At 41.1% G+C, this 19298-nt stretch overlaps 1 protein-coding gene across 1 annotated transcript in view; it reads right to left on the bottom strand.

Moving 5' to 3' along the window:
* Positions 1-19298, bottom strand: part of CTNNA1 (catenin alpha 1) — a 209240-nt gene that overhangs the window by 14717 nt on the left and 175225 nt on the right. The window contains exons 11-14 of the mRNA XM_039485027.1: positions 15284-15440; positions 8233-8433; positions 5725-5876; positions 1982-2092 (exon numbers count right to left, since the gene is read on the bottom strand). Coding sequence (XP_039340961.1) covers positions 1982-2092; positions 5725-5876; positions 8233-8433; positions 15284-15440 — 621 coding nt within the window. The remainder of the gene's footprint in view (positions 1-1981; positions 2093-5724; positions 5877-8232; positions 8434-15283; positions 15441-19298) is intronic.

The following is a 19298-nucleotide window of genomic DNA, read 5'->3' as shown; positions in this document are numbered from 1 at the left end:
ACGTATTTGAAAATTTACCCAGGCTGAACTGAAATAATCAGTTTAATTCACTGACTATAGTTAACCTTTCTTTTCCTTTAACAAATTATTTAGTTGTAAACATGAAATATGTTTTGATAAGAGAAGTTTATTACCCAAAACATTTAAGGTTGTTTTGTTTAATACAAGATTTATATGCTATCTTATGTGTTTGTTTAAATTCCAGTACCATGCTGATGCAGGACACAAATCGTAAGAAAAGAGTTAAGTATCTAGTAAATAAGCAACATATCCTTCACCATTTTCTAATACTAAAAATGTCCAATTAGGAATCTGAAAATATTAAGCTACATAACTGCTTAAATAAAAGTATATAGTTATAGTGTACCCTCCTAGATAGCAAAAAGATGTACCAAGTCTACCATAAAGTCTGTATTTGGTTGTAAATGAATATGTTTTCATGGGTATATCAACCAATGAGAATACAATTTTCTTTAGAAAATAACTAAGTACAAAGCGAAAAGTTGATTAAAATTGATTATTTAAAACAAGACTTTCCACTTGGTGATTCAAATCAATCTATCCTGCAAGCTACACATGGGTATTTCCAATTACTACAGAGTTTAGAACAAAGATTACAATGTGAGCCTTCGAACTGATAGCTGAAGTGGTTTATTAGGTTGTGTTTACCCCCAACATGCAAGATAGAAACTCAAATCTACCCTTCTTCCAGGAAAAGTAGGAACACTATAGAGCTGGATAGCAGGGCTTCCACTACAATAGCAGGAGAAAAGGAATTCAGTGGTGGCAGATGACAGAACAAGCAGCAATGGTCTCAAGTTGCAGTGGGGAAGGTCTAGGTTGGATATTAGGAAACACTATTTCCCTAGGAGGGTGGTGAAGCACTGGAATGGGTTACCTAGGGAGGTGGTGGAATCTCCTTCCTTAGAGGTTTTTTAAGGCCTGGCTTGACAAAGCCCTGGGCAGGATGATTTAGTTGGTGTTGGTCCTGCTTTAAGCAGGGGGTTGGACTAGATGACCTCCTGAGGTCTCTTCCAACCCTAATATTCTATGAAACGATGACAGACACCTGGTATCAGGCTGTGTCCAAAGTACACTACACATACCCGACAACATTTTTTTAGTTTGGAGTGAGCGGGACAGGGGAAGTGGAGAAAATTTTTACAGGGAAAGAACACACTCCCTGCAAGTAAGACTCCAAAGCCAAGCGTGCTGAAAATTTGATAAACAAGGACCAACTGTTCTTGTATGGCTTTAGGTGACTTTAAAATAAAAGTACAATATTGAATAATTAATGGTTGAAAAACTAGAAATGGTATATTAAAGTAATACAGCCTTTACTGTTGCATTTATTTCCACAGTTGAACCTTAGGTCAATAGTGTTTTATGCTCTTGGGATGATGCCACAAAAGATTTCTGGTGTTCAATACCGTTTTTTTTTTTTAAACTGTCATAGGAAAAGAAGTTGGCTGAATAATTTTTTGAGGCTGCTGTCTTTCAGCAGACCCTTTGTTAAAATTCCAGTGGACTTTCTAAAAGGCTTTTTGTAGAAAATGGCTAAGCTTGTGGCAATATCTATTTCTAGTCTGAAGTTCCAACAACCAGGAAAAAAAGAACATCAATTTGCCACAGATGGACTTGTTTACCAGCCAAAAATTCACATGCCTAAAAAAAAAGGGAGCAACTATTTCAGATCTGTGATCTGAAAGTTTACTGTAGTTTATCAATATCAGGAGGATTCTGGTCTTTCAGAATGTCCAAAACAAAGCAGACACTGATGTTTTCAAAATGTAATGTTTCTCTTAGCTGCTTTTTGAGGCAGTGGAAAGGAAGAGATTAATGTCAGTTTTCTGACCTAGCATTTTCAAGAGAGAAATAGAACCAGACCAGGCTTCTTAAGTGACAGATTTAAAAATTGGATTTTTAGAACAAGTTAAACTGTTTCTCGTAGAAGATATAACATTTAAAATGTTTTCCTTACTCTTGCACTTTGCCCAGCAATGAGCTGATCATCTTCAGTTTGAACACTTGTTCTGCTTCTGACATCAAAGTCTTCAGTTTCAAAATCAGAGTCATCCAACTCTTCAGGAGTCTAAGAAAAGAAAAGTAGAATTCATCACAAGTCAGTCAAGATCAACAGAAATTAATCAATCTCTTCACACGCAATAAAAAATACCTTCTGGTCAGCTGTAACTAGAGTCCATTATTTAGGCTTTCAAATGAGGGTAAGTCAGAATTCTCTCCAGTTTATGTTATTTGTATGACTATGTGTCTGACAGCTCAAACCTGAAGTAATTGCAGAGGGCCCTAAAATGTGTGCTACACACGGAATAAGGTTAAAGGAGTGTACTCAAGATTTGGACTACATGAAAAGACAGTTACACGGAATCCAAATTACGTAAGATATACCTTGTGTTTAATTGCTTTATTCAGAAAGCCCACATCAAAATTCAAGTCCCAACGTCTTTTAAAGCCTATTTCAAAATAGCAGCTGTTCTATTGTTTAGGACAATTAAAAATCAAAGCTTCCACAGGGTTAACAGTAGCTATAGTAAATCAAAATTTATTCTTACCATTCTCTAGGCAAAGCTTAAAATTTGTAGTTAATAGGGTCAAATTTTATTCTATAGGTTAAGCTCAGCTCACCTAATTCCAATTTGGAGTTTATTTTTGCTGCTGTCAGTATACAGCTGAAACCGCAACAAAATTTTTATAAAGCTTAAGTTTAAACAATATCTGCTTATATTAAAATACTACACCTTTACCTAGGCTGCCAAATTTTTCTGACAATTTTGCAGGGCTGTAGTAACAAGGAACTTGACTAAATAGTGCAATATTTGCTATTAATAGGTTTAAAGATGTAAGTAGCTCTTACCTACTCCTTTCCTACAATTTAATTTTTATAATGTGTTTTCCAATACAGGCATCTTGCAATACAAAAGAAGATTATGGATGGTTGTGTTAACCATTTAGCCAAAAATGCAGGCTGGTCAAGTAAGCTTGTCCTGAACCTAGTGCCTTTCCCAGCCCCCACTTTACATAAGAGATTTCTTCATTTTCATATATGAATGTGAGAACACAGGTGAATCAGTGTAAAGGCATGTAAGGTACTATTCTCTAAGCAAATGAGGAAATATTCTTGTGTGTTTGTACTGTTTTTGGTTACCAAAACACATGAAAATACGACTAAATACTGATGCAATATTAAATGTATTATGTACAAAAGAAAGACTTATCACTTAGATGGACTGCTCTGAGTATCAGAGTAGCAGCCGTGTTAGTGTCTGTATCCGCAAAAAGAACAGGAGTACTTGTGGTACCTTAGAGACTAACAAATTTATTTGAGCATAAACTTTCGTGGGCTATAGCCCACTTCATCGGATGCTCTGATTATGTTCACTCATCTCTGAATACTTAAATTACTTTTTTATTATTTACTCCTGTTAAAGCCTCAGATATCATCCATCTAACTGGATTCTTTTCTAGTTTAGGTACTATCAAACCCTAAGCCAGAAAGAATGCAGCCCGACTTTCAGAACCCAGGTTATCTTTCAACTCCAAAATGGAGCAATTCTGATATGAAGACAGAGAACATTAAAACAATGGCACTGAAAAAATTTTCATCAGTTGTCACAGGTTAACAGTTCAGTGGAGAAATTGGAGCGAAGGCATTTTTGCCCCCCACAAGCTCCTCTGTGGGTTAATTTTAGGCTTGGAATTGAGGTACAAAGCAACTACAGCATTTAGCATTTGACATCTCATTCTGTTACCACTGAATAATACTATCAGTCAAAACTAATGAACTTCTTCCATTGAAACAGTGGAGATAATGCACACTAATATGACAATGACAGCTGTGCAGCTTTATTTTCTCTATGTTCCCACTCTCCACCAATATCTCAGTGATTTCCTGTACTCCAGATTAAATATAACAAATCCAAGTGAATACATGAGAGGTTTCTGATGTTTAGTTTTGTCTTGCAACATGGACCCAAGAAGGGAAGTATTTACGTTTAAAGAAGAAAAAAGGGTTCTGATCATGCACGAAGATTTTAGCTTTGAAAAAAATATTACTTGAAAGAAACCAAAAAACCCTATTAGGCTTTTCAGTGACTTTTCCTCCAAGGATATGTGAAGCATCGGTCAACGGATTTCCCCATTTAGACCCTAGTTTCAACTTTAAGTGGTTTGTTTGCACTGACTTTGCTCAGCAGCACCCCTTTTCAGAGCAGGGTTGCGTCTGAATTCCAATTTGAAACAGAAAAGACTGTAAAAATGGTGCGCCTTCTGTTATCTCAGTTTTGAGGGCTCTATTTTATTCTAAGTAAGTCGTACAACTCAAGCCCTTCAGCAGAAAAACACTTGCGTGTTTTAACATTTTGACTTTTTTTAGGTCACTTGTCACCACTGAACTGCCTTTAGCTACTGGCAGTTGCAATATAGCCATGGAATCCTGACATCATAAATGTGGCTTCTCCACAGCACAGATGAGCAATGTGAGGGAAAATGTCAGAATTCCTGGCACTGCCAGCTCTGCTGATTGCTGCAGGCATAGAATTAGCAGCTGTACCTCCTTGTCCTGAGGAACAAGACTCATAGAAGGGGATGAATAAAATTAATTTGTAGCATGTGAGGGAAACGGGATCCCAACTAATAATGGTGCTCCATGGAAAAGGGGTATATATCAAAGTTTCTTAAAACTGCTTCCTGCAATAGTTTCTCACTTTTTCTCTGCCCTCCCTTAGGCTTTAATTTAAGCAAGCAAAGGTAACAAATGAGTATTATGAGGGTTGTTACAGTCAGTGATGTGCTAGGGTTACATACTGCAAATTTACTCACCAACAAGACATTTGGAACCAGTGGACAATATGAAACCTCTACAGGAAAGGCTCATTTACAACCTTACAAAAATTGTCTTGGCTGGAAAGCCGTTCACTGTTGAGGCATGGGAAGAAGGGGAGAGGGATAGAAAACCTTACATCCATTTTGCTATCACTAAGCTCTGGTTCATATTAAGGTCTGAAGAGCCCACACGTAAGCCTGACGCTTCCTTTTTGTGCCTTCAAATCACTGCAGGTGCCCTTTTGCTCCTTCAGGTAATACCATTTAGATGACTGCCTCCTTATCAGGTAGGGAGACATCCAAGTTTGTTTAATTGCATTTGCAAATTGCAGGCACAGAAAAGGAAATGAAATTCTAACAAGCTAGCCCCCATTTATCTATGCTGCCAGTTTCAATATCCCGATCACCTAACCTCATCTTCAAGAAACTGGTATGAAATTTTTGTAAAGTTTACTTAAGATTTGAGAAATTAAGTTGGAGGTCTCCTTTCCTTAAATAAAAAATAAAGTCAAACATAGCAAGAGTTAATTTGCTATTGTCTAAACCAAGGGTCACCAGTTTTAGCATACATATAAGTATTGCATTATGAATAGATGCATCATTAAAGATGTTTAGCACTTCAGCTCTAATTATCAGTGATGCACAGACCTATTTGGTGAAATTTGCATTTTAAGATAAAACATACATACAGCAGACATTTTGAAGTCCTCTATAAAGTGATTAACAGCTTTTAGATTCATAATTTTAATAAGCTGTCAGTGAAAAATCTTATACTCTCCACTCTGTGTAGGAACGATATATTTTCTTAAGTTCAATAAATGCTGAGTAAAGTAAATTAAAGTAGAATGCTGTAAAAATAAGTTAAATACAAAAGTCACTCACTCTGATCATCAATACAGCTTTTCTGATATCCCGAATTCCATCATACACCAATCGTGAAGCATCAATAAATTCGTTTTCATCCATTGGCTGAGCAGGGTCAGAACTAAGTGCTTCCACAGCAGCTTCCACTTGCTCAGTAAAACGGGGCATAACTGAATTAAGAAAACAAATAAGTCAAGCACATTCAGCAATGTTGCCTCTACTCCCCGGCCCCAATGTACTCTAATGAAAGATGGGGAAATTCTGTGGTACTCAGGCTGACACTAGAAAGTCTGCAGCAGCTTCAGTTAATTTTAAAAACTGAGGTTATTAAAGATAAAAAAGCTAACAATGATCAGTTAATAGCTCAGGTTTTCTTTTGATATTAATTGCAGTTTACTTTATGATGTCACCACATTTTTAGTTTCAAATATGCTCCACAGCTGCATGGCAGAGGATGTTGGGGGAAAAACCAGATTTATAGTACTATACCTGGGTGGTATGGGAGGCAGTTGGGGATTGTGGGATAAGAAGGAAGTATTTGCTAAAAATGATCAGCAGGGAAATATTTAAGAGCTAACTTAAAACTAAACCTAAAAATGACAGTTTAATAACTCTACTGAAACGAAGGGCATTCATAACCTTCAACGGCTTTTGTTTCAGGCTCTATATGGACTCAGGAATAGAACATTGGATTGGTTTCCATCTGTTTTTTTCAGTGTCCTCTTTGGTTTTTGGGTTTTGTTTTGTTTTGAGCTCTCATGATTGCAATTTTAAAGACACACAAGCTCAAATTCTGGAGCATCATTCTGAGAAGAAGTATGGAGCGATGCAAGTCACTGGACCCTACAAGTCCATATCATAAGCCCAAATTCAGAAGTGGCACAAACACGGCATATATTTTTCTACAACGATTATATTATATTTATTCTTGATTACAAATATTTGCACTGTAAAAAACAAAAGAAATAGTATTTTTCAATTCACCTCATACAAGTACGGTAGTGCAATCTCTATCATGAAAGTTGAACTTACAAATGTAGAATTATGTACAAAAATAACTGCATTAAAAATAAAAAAATGTAAAACTTTGACTGGACTTGTAGGCTCTACTCCTACTTCAGTCAATCGCTCAGACAAACTCAGTTACAATTTTCAGGAGATAGTGCTGCTTGCTTCTTGTTTACGTCACCTGAAAGTGAGAACATGTTTGCATGGCACTGTTGTAGCTGGCGTCGCAAGATGTTTACATGTCAGATGAGCTAAAGATTCATATGCCCCTTTATCTTCAACTACCATTCCATATGACGTGCGTCCATGCTGATAATGGGTTCTGCTCGATAACGATCAAAGCAGAACAAACCGCTGCATGTTCATTTTCATCATCTGAGTCAGATGTCACCAGCAGAAGGTTGATTTTCTTTTTTGGTGGTTTGGGTTTTGTAGTTTCCGTATCTGAGTGTTGCTCTTTTAAGACTTCTGAAAGCATGCGCTACACCTTGTCTCCCTCAGATTTTGGAAGGCACTTCTGATTCTTAAACCTTGGGGTCGAGAGTTGTAGCTATTTTTAGAAATCTCACATTGGTATCTTTGCATTTTGTCAAATCTGCTGTGAAAGTATTCTTAAAACAAACATGTGCTGGGTCATCATCCGAGACTGCTATAACATGAAGTATATGGCAGAATGCAGGTAAAACAGAGCCGAAGACACACAGTTCTCCCCCAAAGAGATCAGTCAGAAATTTAATTAAAGCATTATTTTTTAACGAGCATCATCAGCATGGAAGCATATCCTCTGGAATGCCGGGTGAAGCATGAAGGGGCATATGAATATTTAGCATATCTGGCACATAAATACCTTGCAATGCCGGCTACAAAAGTGCCATATGAATGCCTGCTCTCACTTTCAGGTTACATTGTAAATAAGAAACAGGCAGCAGCATCTCTTGTAAATGTAAGTAAACTTGTTTGTCTTAGTGATTGGCTGAACAAGAAGTAGGACTGAGTGGACTTGTAGGTGCTCAAGTTTTACATTGTTTTGTTTTTGAGAGCAGCTATAACACAAAAAAAAATCTACATTTGTAAGTTACACTTTCATGATGAAGAGATTGCACTATAATACTTGTATGAGGTGAATTGAAAAAATACCATTTCTTTTATCATTTTCAAAGTGCAAATATTTGTAATAAAAATAATATAGTGAGCACTGTACACTTTGTATTCTATGTTATAATACAAATCACTATATTTGAAAATGTAGAAAAACATCCAAAAATATTTAATACATTTCAATTGGTATTCTATTGTTTAACAGTGCAATTAATCACAATTAATATTTTGAGTTAATTACATGAGTTAACTTCGATTAATTGACAGCCCTACTTTGAATAGAAATTCTGCACAGAAAGGTTTTATGAAATTGAACCCTTATTCTTGTAAGTTGCACTAATATGTTTGTATCCATTTACCTTTGTAGTTGTATGCAGTTTGAACCCATACATCAGTATTGAGCACTGTGTTTATTCCTACCTGTATTGGACAACAATTTTGTTGCTTCCAGCACCTTTTCTGTGTAGACTCCAGGTTCATAGTTATCCATTTCGGAAGTTACTACATGAATGACTCTAGCTGCACGTCCACGAATTGCACCAGCTGTTCGGTCTAAACCATCAACATCTTTTTCTTGGAGAGCAATGACACATTTGTTTACATCTTCTAAAATATGATTCTCTGGTGGCAAAAGAAGAAGTATTTAGACATGAACATTTTCCTTTCGCGCGTGTGCGTGTGTGTAACACCTCCCAAAAAGACAGTTTTTCAGCACATGAAGCTTCAATACCTTCTCTTTAAAATAAGCTCCAACCATACTTTCTGAAGCATTAACTATGTTTTAAACCAAGTTTGTTGCAATCAGTGGGCAGATGCCTCTCCAAACTGGCTGTCAAAATCCTAGTTCACATACTATGTGGAATCCAAATGTATCCCAATCCTAGGGCTTGGTTCTATCAACACAAGGGTTGAGAGTTCAGCTCATGTCTATCCAGTCTTGTCTGCTCTGAGATTCCTTCCTCTGGACTGCACTAGTCCACATCCTTTCCACTTGCCTTGTATGTGGATGGGATAATGAGCCACCTTGCCTTTGACTCATCCAACCATTTTAATTTTCTAACAGGATCAACATCTCTTAACAGGATGAGGCGTTTCTAGTATACGTAAACAGCTTTGGACAATCCTGCTACACAAGTCTAGAAACACAAATCACAACTTTACTACATAAGATCATCCAATGATTAATCCCCATCCTGTTTTGAAATTAGACAAACAAATGGAACAGTATCTGGAAGATCTTGCTTTCAGGCTCCTTCATTCTTTCAAAAAACCCTCAGAGTTATGCATACCAGAGTTATGAACTGACCAGTCAACCACACACCTCATTTGGAACCAGAAGTACACAATCAGGCAGCAGCAGAGACAAAAAAAAAAAAAGCAAATACAGTACAGTACTGTGTTAAATGTAAACTAAAGGGACAGTTTAAAGAAAGATTTGACAAGTTAAGGAAACAGGTCCTGTGCTGGTTTCATTTAAATTAAGATGGTTAAAAGCAGCATTTTTCTTCTGCATAATATAGCTTTGAAACTTTATTAAGTTAATGTTTAGTTGTAAACTTTTGAAAGAACAACCATAATGTTTTGTTCAGAGTTATGAACAGCCTCCATTCCTGAGGTGTTTGTAACTACTGTAGATATTATTCACTGGTTCATAAGAGAAAGAAAGTACTCCAGTTTTGTGATTTTTGTATTTGCTTTTACAGTAAGGAATCAGATTAATATTATTGAATGTGAAAAAGTTACAAAGTGCTCAAAGAAAAAACAATAGTGAAACATGCAGTTACTACTTCTGAGGGAATTCTGCGCCCCAAAAATAAAAATTCTGCACACAATATTTTAAATTTCTGCAAAATGCTGCAAATTTTATTTGTCAATAAACGTGTAGGCTTCAAGGTGGCAATGGGAAGCACAGGACACTGGCTGCATGGAGGTGGGAGATCACCCTGCAGCCCTTCCTGTCTCCCCTCCTCCCTCCAGACAGGGACTCAGCAGTGATGCTGCACCCATGACACTGCACAAGGGCCAGGCCTGCCCCAGAAACACCCTGGGGCCCTGTCCCTCTGCGCCAGGTGCAGGCAGGCAGGCTCAGCCAGGCAGGATGCAAGCATGGGGCAATCTGGGTGAATGTGGCTCAGTGAGAGATCTGGATACACTGGGGCTCATTGGGGGATCTGGGTGCAGGGGCAATGGGGCCCTGCAGGGGGTCCAGCTGAAGGTGGCTGGGGCTCAACGGGTGGAGTCCAGGTGCAGCTGGTTGGGGTTTGGTGGGGTGGGGGTTCAGGTACAGGGGGATTGATGGACCTACTTAATGTGGGAGCCCCAGCTGCTGCCGAGGGGCTGCCACTTGCTGGGTTACCGCTCCCCCGCCCCCCATCTCCATCACTCCCACATCCCCCTTCCCTATTCCATCCCTCTTACTTTCCCCACCACTTGCTCTGCCCCACCACAGGCACTCACCATTGTACAGAAAACAGGGTGCCCAACACACAGACTGGGAAGACAACCAGTAATAGGACTCAGGCAGAGGCAGCTCTGTGCTCGCAGAAATTTGGGGGTGGTGGGGAGCCACAGTGGCACGTGAACCCCTGTACCCTCCCATACCTCGCCTCTGGGGGGACAATGCCTCCCCAACTACACCCATGGGCCTCTGCAGTGATTTACCCCCGCCCCCCAGCTGCTCTGGACAGAAACAAGGTGCCCGCACTGTTGGGGAGTGGGCATGTGACCACTATTATAGCTTACCTTTGCTTTTCTGTCATTTTCTGTGTAAAATCAAAGAAATCTGTGGGCAACATGAATTCTGCACATGCACAGTGGCTCAGAATTCCTCCCGGGGTAAATTATAAAAGCCTAGGCTGAGATTTTCAAAACTGCCTAAAATTTGGATATCCAGCTCTGAGAGTCTTAGCTCTGATGTTCTGATATTGTTAGATATCAGTTTTGTACACTTATGCCATTTTTACCTAGCATTAACATTTGAACATTGTGCTGCTAGCCAGAAAAATAACTAGCTCTGAAACACCGTACTAGTAAGGCATTTCTGCCCTGTTGCTTTCTATAGGTTCAAATGTTTCCTACCACTGTCCTAATCATATTAGACTGCCAACTCACACCTGCAGAGTTCTTTCATTCTTAACACAGATCATGAAACAGCCATTTTGCAAGAATTTACCGAAGGTGAAAAGGATATTGAGTTAACTGGTAAAAGACCTGTTTAAACTAGTGGAAGAGACTTGTGCCTCGTCTACACTAAAAAGTTACACCAGGGGTTAGATCTTAGACCAGGGGTCTCAAACTCAAATGACCACGAGGGCCACATGAGGACTAGTACATTGGCCCAAGGACCTCATTACTGATACCTCCCCCCTGCCGCCCTTGGCCCCACCCCCACTCCACCCCTTCCATGAGGCCCCACCCCTGCCCTGCCTGTTCCCAACCCTTCCCTGCCCCCATTCCAACCCCTTCCCCAAAATCCCCACCCCAACTCCGCCCCCTCCCTGCCCCCAGGGGGTGCAGGAGGGGTGTGGGGTGACAGGCTCAGGGCAGGGAGTTGGGGTGTGGGTTGCAGGAAGGATGAAGTGTGCAGCAGGGGGTCAGGGCAGGGGATCAGCATGCAGCAGGGGTGCGGCAGGGGGCTCAGGGCTGTGGGTTGGGGTGCAGGAAGGGTGCGGGGTGCAGGAAGGGTGTGGCAGGGGGTCAGGGTGCAGCAAGGGGCTCAGGGCAGGGGGTTTGACTGCAGGAGGGACTCGGGGGGTGGGCTCTGGCCCTGCGTGCACCAGGTGGCAGGGCAGGCTCCCTGCCTTCCTGCCCTGCCCCCACGCCACTCCGGGAAGCAGCTGGACCGTGGGGGAGCAAGGGCACAGGGATGTGTGTTGCTGTTGCTTCAAGCACCGCCCCCAGCATCTCCCATTGGCTGGGAACGGGGAACCGCGGCTAATGGGAGCTGCTGGGGGCGGTGCCTGAAGCAACAGCAACACACATCCCTGTGCCTCTCTTCCCCCACGTTCTTTCCGCTTCCCAGAGCGGCGTGGGGGCAGGGCAGGCCGTCAGGGAGCGCCAGGCCAGAGCCGCTCTAGGTAAACGCTGGAGGAGGGTGGTGGGGCCGCGAGGAGCTCGCGGACTGCAGAAAATAACCTCGCAGGCCGCGTGTTTGAGACTCCTGGCTTAGACATAAGAACAGTTCACTCTGGGTGAGACCAATGGTCCATCTAGCCCAGTATCCTGTCTTCCAACAGTAGTCGAAGACTACTAATTGCTAGAAGCTTCACAGGGAATGAACAGAACAGAGCAATTTATCAAGTGACCATCCCTTGCCATCCAGTCCCAGCTTCTGTCAATCAGAGGCTAGGGACACCCAGAGCTTGGGGCTGTATCCCTGACCATCTTGGCTAACAGCCACTGATGGACCTATCCTCCAGAAAATTATCTTGTTCTTTTATTGAACCCAGTTATAGACTTAGCCTTCAAAACGTCTCCTGGCAACTAGTTCCACAGGGTGACTATGTGTTGTGTGAAGAAGTATTGCTTTTTGTTTGTTTTAAACCGTCTGCCTATTAATTTTATTGGGTGATCCTTGGTTCTTCTGTTATAAGGGGTAAACTTCCTTATTTACTTTCTCCCCACCTTTATGATTTTATAGACCTCTATCATATTCCCCCTTAGTTGTCTCCTCCCCACAAGATGAACAATCAGTCTTTCTATGGAAGTTGTTTCAGACCCCCAATCATTTTTGTTGCCTCTCTGTACTTTTTCCAATTCCATTATATATTTTTTAGTTGGGGCGATTAGAACTGCACACAGTATTCAAGGTGTGGGCATACTTAGATTTATAGAGTGGCACTATGATATTTTCTGTCTTATTATCTATCTCCTTCCTAATGGTTCCTAACATTTTTTTCTTTTTTGACTGTCACTGCACACTGAGTGGATGTTTTCAGAGAACTATTCACAATGACTCCAAGATCTCTTTCTTGAGTGGTAATAGCTAATTTAGAACCCATTATTTTGTATGCGTAGTTGGGATTATGTTTTCCAATGTGCATTACTTTGAAATTCAGTGTTGATAAATGTAGTCATTTTGTTGCCCAGTCACACAGTTTTGAGAGATCCCTTTGTAACTCTTCCATTTACCTAGCTACCTACCACCCTAGGGGAGGTGGATTACCTAAACCAGTTACCTACCCCTCCTAGCATAGACCAGGGGTAGGCAACCTATGGCACGGGTGCCAAAGGCGGCACACGAGCTGATTTTCAGTGGCACTCACACTGCCCGGGTTCTGGCCACCAGTCAGGGGAGCTCTGCATTTTAATTTAATTTTAAATGAAGCTTCTTAACCATTTTAAAAACCTTATTTACTTTACATACAACAATAGTTTAGTTATATATTATAGACGTATAGAAAGAGACCTTCTAAAAACGTTAAAATGTATTACTGGCACGCAAAACCTTAAATTAGAGTGACTAAATGAAGACTCAGCACAGCACTTCTGAAAGGTTGCCGACCCCTGGCATAGACAATGCCTACAACTGAAGTGCTACAGCGGTGCAGCTTCTACACTTTTCAAGTGGAGGCACTGGAACAATAATTAAACTTATATAAGATTAGCAAGGCCAGGTATCACATTTCAAGAGGTTCTTGAAGCACCATGAGCAAAATTCTGCCTCACTGATACTTGGGTATTTCACAAGCAACTGGGGTTGCACAAGTTCAGCAGAGGGCAGAATTTGGCTGTAAGAGTGGAAAGTGTGTTCATTAGCAATTTGAAGATTCAGTGAACAGATGTGTGTTACAGGAGAGCCAGCAAAGAGAAAATGTAATACAAAAATATTTAAAGAAGTAGAGACAGAAAGCTTGGAAGTGAAAACAGTAGAAAAAGCTGCAATATCAGAACAAAATCTATACTGTGTATTGCTCAGAGTTCCTCAATGAATAAAATTATGCCAGACACCACTTAAAGCCTCTATGGTGACATTAACCTTACTGAACTAAGTGAATGATGTGGACATAATGGGCTGATGACTTCATCGCCCTGTGACCACTTTTTCAACAGTTACAGAAATACTCAGTGGAACCCCGATGCAGAGGGTGTTCCCAGGCATGGGTTGGTATTGATAGCCAAGATAATCTTGAGCTGCTAGTTATTCTCCAGCTGGATAAGAACATAGTGGCAACAAAATTAGTTGTCTGCAAATAAAGTACTTGGGAGTATTGGTGAGTTAAGTATACACTTGTTTCTGTGAGCCACACTTTTGCTACCTGAAATGAACACTTGTCAATCTCCTATTTAGTACGCCAGCTTCACACTGAGCAGAACAATTAACTGCCCTGCTAGATACACTAGAGCCCCACGGTATTCAATTGCCTTGCAAGCGACTATGAGCTCATCCCAAAGACAAAGTTGGTATTAAAAGTATAGGATGTCAGAATGCAAACATTTATTGTAAACTCCCTTTTAAATTAGAACTTCAAGTTCTACATAACTTACCTCCATGAACATCTTTTGAATACTGGTACTTTCACAGCATTTGAGATGCTCAGTCTGTTTGTACAAGGAAAATTGGATCCCTAATTCTCCACTGGTAGCAGCAAATTATAGTCATCAGGACTCAGGTGTTTACATGGAGGTAAAAATGCCTGCATTATGTCTATACTGTAACCGCTGGTAGAGCTGCACTGGTGAATTATGGATTTTAGTTTCATTATTGTAGATAAATGAGTCAGCAAGTATTTGAGACATCTGGTAAATAAAGAATACATTTACCAAACTCTTTCAAAAGAAAATTCCAATTTATCGTAATGGGATAAAGAATTTCATTTTGACAAACAGTTTTTTGTGTGTCATTTACTGCACCTATTAGTTTGTGTTTACACACTGAGAACAATTTTTATGAGGCAAATTAAATGGATTTATTTTTTGTTAGTTCATAGCTAATTTGCACTTAATATTTATTTTCTATTTCTTTTATCTGTTCATGCACAGGTTAGTCTTTAGTGGCTAAAGTGATGATAATGTGTGTCCAAGCCAAGTCTCTGAACGAGAGTAAAGATTAGGAGACTGGATGATCATGGAGCAATCCCACATAACCATTTTAGCATCTCTAATGTGCATACCAATTTACAAACATTATCATCTTTTACCATTTATGAATTGCTGTATCTGCCAAATTATATATAGGAAAAAATATATTTACACATGATATGGTACCAATTGAAGTTAATCTGCTTCATATTTTACAACTCAACCATGCCTTGTTTTAGTTGCATCAATAGTCCACACTTCACATTTTCACACCTTACACCGCTGAACTTGCATACTTGCTTTTTATATATATCAGCTGCACTGTGATCATTCTTCTCCAAAAAGGTGGAGAAAAATTATTTCTAGACTATTGGAACAAGTGCTGATTTCCTGAAATAAGCCCCAATATACAGCTGATTGCCTCTTTGCAAGTAGGGAACTGTATTGCTACCTGAAACTGCCAGGAAGTCATCGATGGAAGTGATGTCATCTACAGCATCTGTCAATACACGGACTTGCTTTTCCCATAGTTCTTTGAAGAGATCCATGTTTTCTTGTGCTAGTTTACTTTGTGGTTTTGCAGCAAGAGCCAATGCAACATTGATAACCTGTAAAATGCATTACGTGGTCAGATTTACTCTTTTTTTATTTCATGCAATTAAATCAGCAAGTTACATTCAGTCAGTCAGCCATCAGAGCCAGGCTAATAAAATATCTGTTAACTATCTGTTTAATTCGGCCATAATCATGTCCAGTTTGTGTTCACTTCCATATATATCATGAGCAGTTAATTTTACATGCATGTACACTTGAAGAAAGTTGAAGCTAGCTTGTTTGATTATTCAAACCATATTCCTGAAGGAGTTGTGCCAAAAAAATAATTCTGCACACAATATTTTAAAATTCAGCAAAATGCTGCAAATTTGATTTGTCAATAAATAAATGTGGATGCTCCAGCATGGCAATAGGGAGCACAGACCACTGGCTGCACAGAGATCAGAGATAATCTTGCAGCCCCCATACTCCCCAGGACAGGGACTCAGCGGTGAGGCTGCACCCGACCCTGACACAGACCAAGAGCCAGGCCCGCCCCAGAAATACCCAGGAGCCCTGCCCCTGTGTGCCAGGAGCACCAGGTGTGGGCAGGCAGGCTCAGCCCCGCAGGATCCAAGTGTGGAGGAGCTTAGTGGGGGGGATCCAGGTGTGGGGCAATCTGGATGCGGGCAGTTCAGTGAGTGATCTGGATGCACAGGGGCTCATTGGGGGATCCTGGGTGCAGGGGCAATGGGACTCTGCAGGGGGGTCCAGGTGAAGGTGGTTGGGGCTCAATGGGGGTCATATGGGGATTTCAGTGGGGTGGTCCAGGTAGTAAGGCTTGGGGAGTGCAGGAGCAACTGTTTGGGGCTCAGTGGGCTGAGGATCCAGTGGGCCTGCTTAGCAGGAGTGCCCCAGCTGCTGCTGAGGGGACGTCTGGGCGCTCACCATTGTACAGAAAACAGGGCGTCCAGCATAATGGGGAAGTTGACCAGCATTAGGATCCAGGCAGAGTCAGCGAGCTGTGCTCACCTGAATGGGGTAGGGGGAGGCAGTGGCACATGACCCACATGCCCCCGGGCATCCCCAGGCCCATGCGCAGTGACTGATCTCTCTACGGGCTGTTCCAGGTGCTGGAAACAAAGTGTCTGCTGCTGCTGGGGATGGGGCATATGACCACTCTTGCAGCTTCACTTTGCTTCCCCATCATTTTCTGCGGGGAAGCAAAGAAATCTGTGGAGGGAGGTGAATTCTGCACGTATGCAGTGACGCAGAATTCCCTCAGGAGTAACACCAGAAGTGGTATATTTTAGATGGGATAGGGTATGCTTGACACATCTGAAGGCAGTGTCCCCTAAATACCTTGGCCAGAACACTGACCAAGGGAATGAAATGCTCCAGAAAAGGTGACATTTTCCATAATTAGAACTACACATTATCTGGGAATTTGATGAATTAAAAAAAAAAAATCTACTCTGTATCCAGCCAATAAATCTTACAGCAGCCTAATTGTTCTGGGAATTAACTGTATAAGACCTTGATAGTCCAAAAATGAAAAGGCAGAAAGTTTGTTCATGCTGTTTTATCTGCTACCTCTCCCAAAACTGCTCCCACTTCTTGAATCAACCACTTAGAGGCTTCTTCAAGCCTGCCTTCAAATTGCTTCCATCTACTAAGGAAAAAATACAATGCGACTTCAGCAAATCCCAACAGCTTAAGTTTTGAATATAGAGTATACAGAGAGACTATAGAGTACATATTATACAAGCTATTCAGTCAGTCAATTTCAAGAGTAAAAAGCCTCTGGAACTTCAGTAAGAAACACTGATCTTAGAACCTTTCCTTAATTCAGCATTGTCCAAAAAGTTTTTTCCCCCATATTTTAGGGAAGCTAGTTGGAAACATTATCCCATCATATTGCCACCAGAAGCCAAGAAGAGAAATGGAAATTACTACATCTGACACTAAAGAAAAAAATTAGTTTAATGCACTGAAATAGGGTGGTAGAGGGGGGATAATTTCCGTCCCACAATTCTGCATGAATGGGCACATGAGATTCCTAGCCCAGTAACAAGGTTTTTAACTAAGTCTATCAGTCAGTGTCTAGGAATAAGAACATCTCCCTGAGATCCAAACTGAAACTGCTGCACGCATTGGTCATCTCCATTTTTCTGTATGCATGCGACACATCGACCCTTACGGCAGAACTTGAACGGAAAATACAGGTAGTAGAGATGAAATACTTCCGTAAAATCCTGGGCTTCTCCTACTTCGACTGTCACTAACAAAGAGGTCCACAACATCATCACCCAATGCACTGGGTCACATGAAGACCTCCTGATGACTGTGAGGAAGCGCGAGCTGAAGTGGTACGGCCATGTAACAAGATCATTTGGCCAATCCAAGATCATCCTCCAAGGGACAGTACAGGGGAAGAGAAGAAGAGGTAGACAGAAGAAGAGATGGACTGACAACACAGAAGAATGGACAGGAATGGACTTTGCGGAGACTCAAGCACTGACACACAATCGTCAGGGGTAGAGACAATTGGTTGACTGCTCATCAATGATGGTGTCCCAACGACCAATGCGGTTATGGTAGTGATGATGATGATCTATTCAGGGCTGGAGACATAAGACTAGAGAGTAGCTAACATTGTACCTATATTTAAGAATACCTCTTCTTACTGCAAATCCAGTAAGATCCAAAGCAGAGAGGAAGGAGGAGCAGAATACAGATAGGCACCACACAACTTGAAGAGCTTTTAATTAGATGTAAGGAACTTCCATTTCGAGTGCTAGTCCCTATGCATATTCCATACATGGGCGGCAGAGAAACAGTATTCAGACCAGAGGGGAGGTGCAAATATGAAGTTAGAGAAGATACTTGAAGAACTGTAGACCCCGCACTGGCAGCAGAGGCCCAACTAGCACATAATGTTTTGTGAATGGACTCCAGGTTGCCAGATTCCTACTGCATTAATAGCTTAAAGCCTCTTAAAAACTAGCCCACAAGTAGCCCGACTAGCCAGATAACGACAACACTGATTACAAATGAAAGAATTTAAAGAAAAGTAATGTAGTTGGTAACTACTTATGTGCTTTACTTTCTGCATTTCTCTAAGTGTAGACAATGAAAAAATCCATTCTACTACCTTTAAATTAATTGAACTTTCAGTGTCCTGGTGCTCCAATGTTTGGGTTTAAAAACACTGCACAGGAATCTTTGCCTACAAATTATTTTCAATCAGATACGTAGTCTTTTTAAAAAAAGTTTTGGCCAGCAGCCACGAAGCCTTGTCCCAACCTGTCCCCTGGACACTCTCAGAGGGGCAGGAGCTGGGAAAGGGGTGTGCTCTGCTCACCTGGGCACATGATGGGAGTGGGAGGGACACCCTGACATCAGCCCCTACCATGGCTCTGTGCTGATAAGGAGGTTTGTGGTCCTGAGCAGCTGTGGCCAGCAGCGGCTCCATGGAGGAACAGAGACAGTACAGCTGGAAGCAACAGAGGAGGAGAAAAATCTGGGTGTAGGGGTTGATCAGAGGAGGACTATGAGCCACCAGTGTGATACAGCTATGAAAAAGTCAAATACAATCCTAGGATGTATTCGTGAGGCATTTCCAATACAGATAAAGAAGCATTAATGCCATTGGACAAGGCAGTGGTAAGACCTTATTTGGAATACTGTGTACAATTCTGGTCACCCATGTTCAAGATTCATTTAAACTAGAATAGGTGCAGACAAAAGCTACTGGGATGATCAGAGAAATGGAGGCTGTGTCTTATGAGAGGTGACTAAGAGCTTAGCTTGTTTAGTCTAGCAAAAAAGGCTGAGGGGGTATATTTTGCGCTCTATAAATACATTAGGGGATAATTTCAGGGATGGTGAAGAGATATTTAAACTAAACAACAATGTTGGCACAAGAACAA

This window comes from Mauremys reevesii, linkage group 8 (assembly GCF_016161935.1).
Source record: "Mauremys reevesii isolate NIE-2019 linkage group 8, ASM1616193v1, whole genome shotgun sequence".
NCBI classification, from domain to species: domain Eukaryota; kingdom Metazoa; phylum Chordata; order Testudines; family Geoemydidae; genus Mauremys; species Mauremys reevesii.
This window is presented reverse-complemented; position numbering and strand designations above follow the sequence as displayed.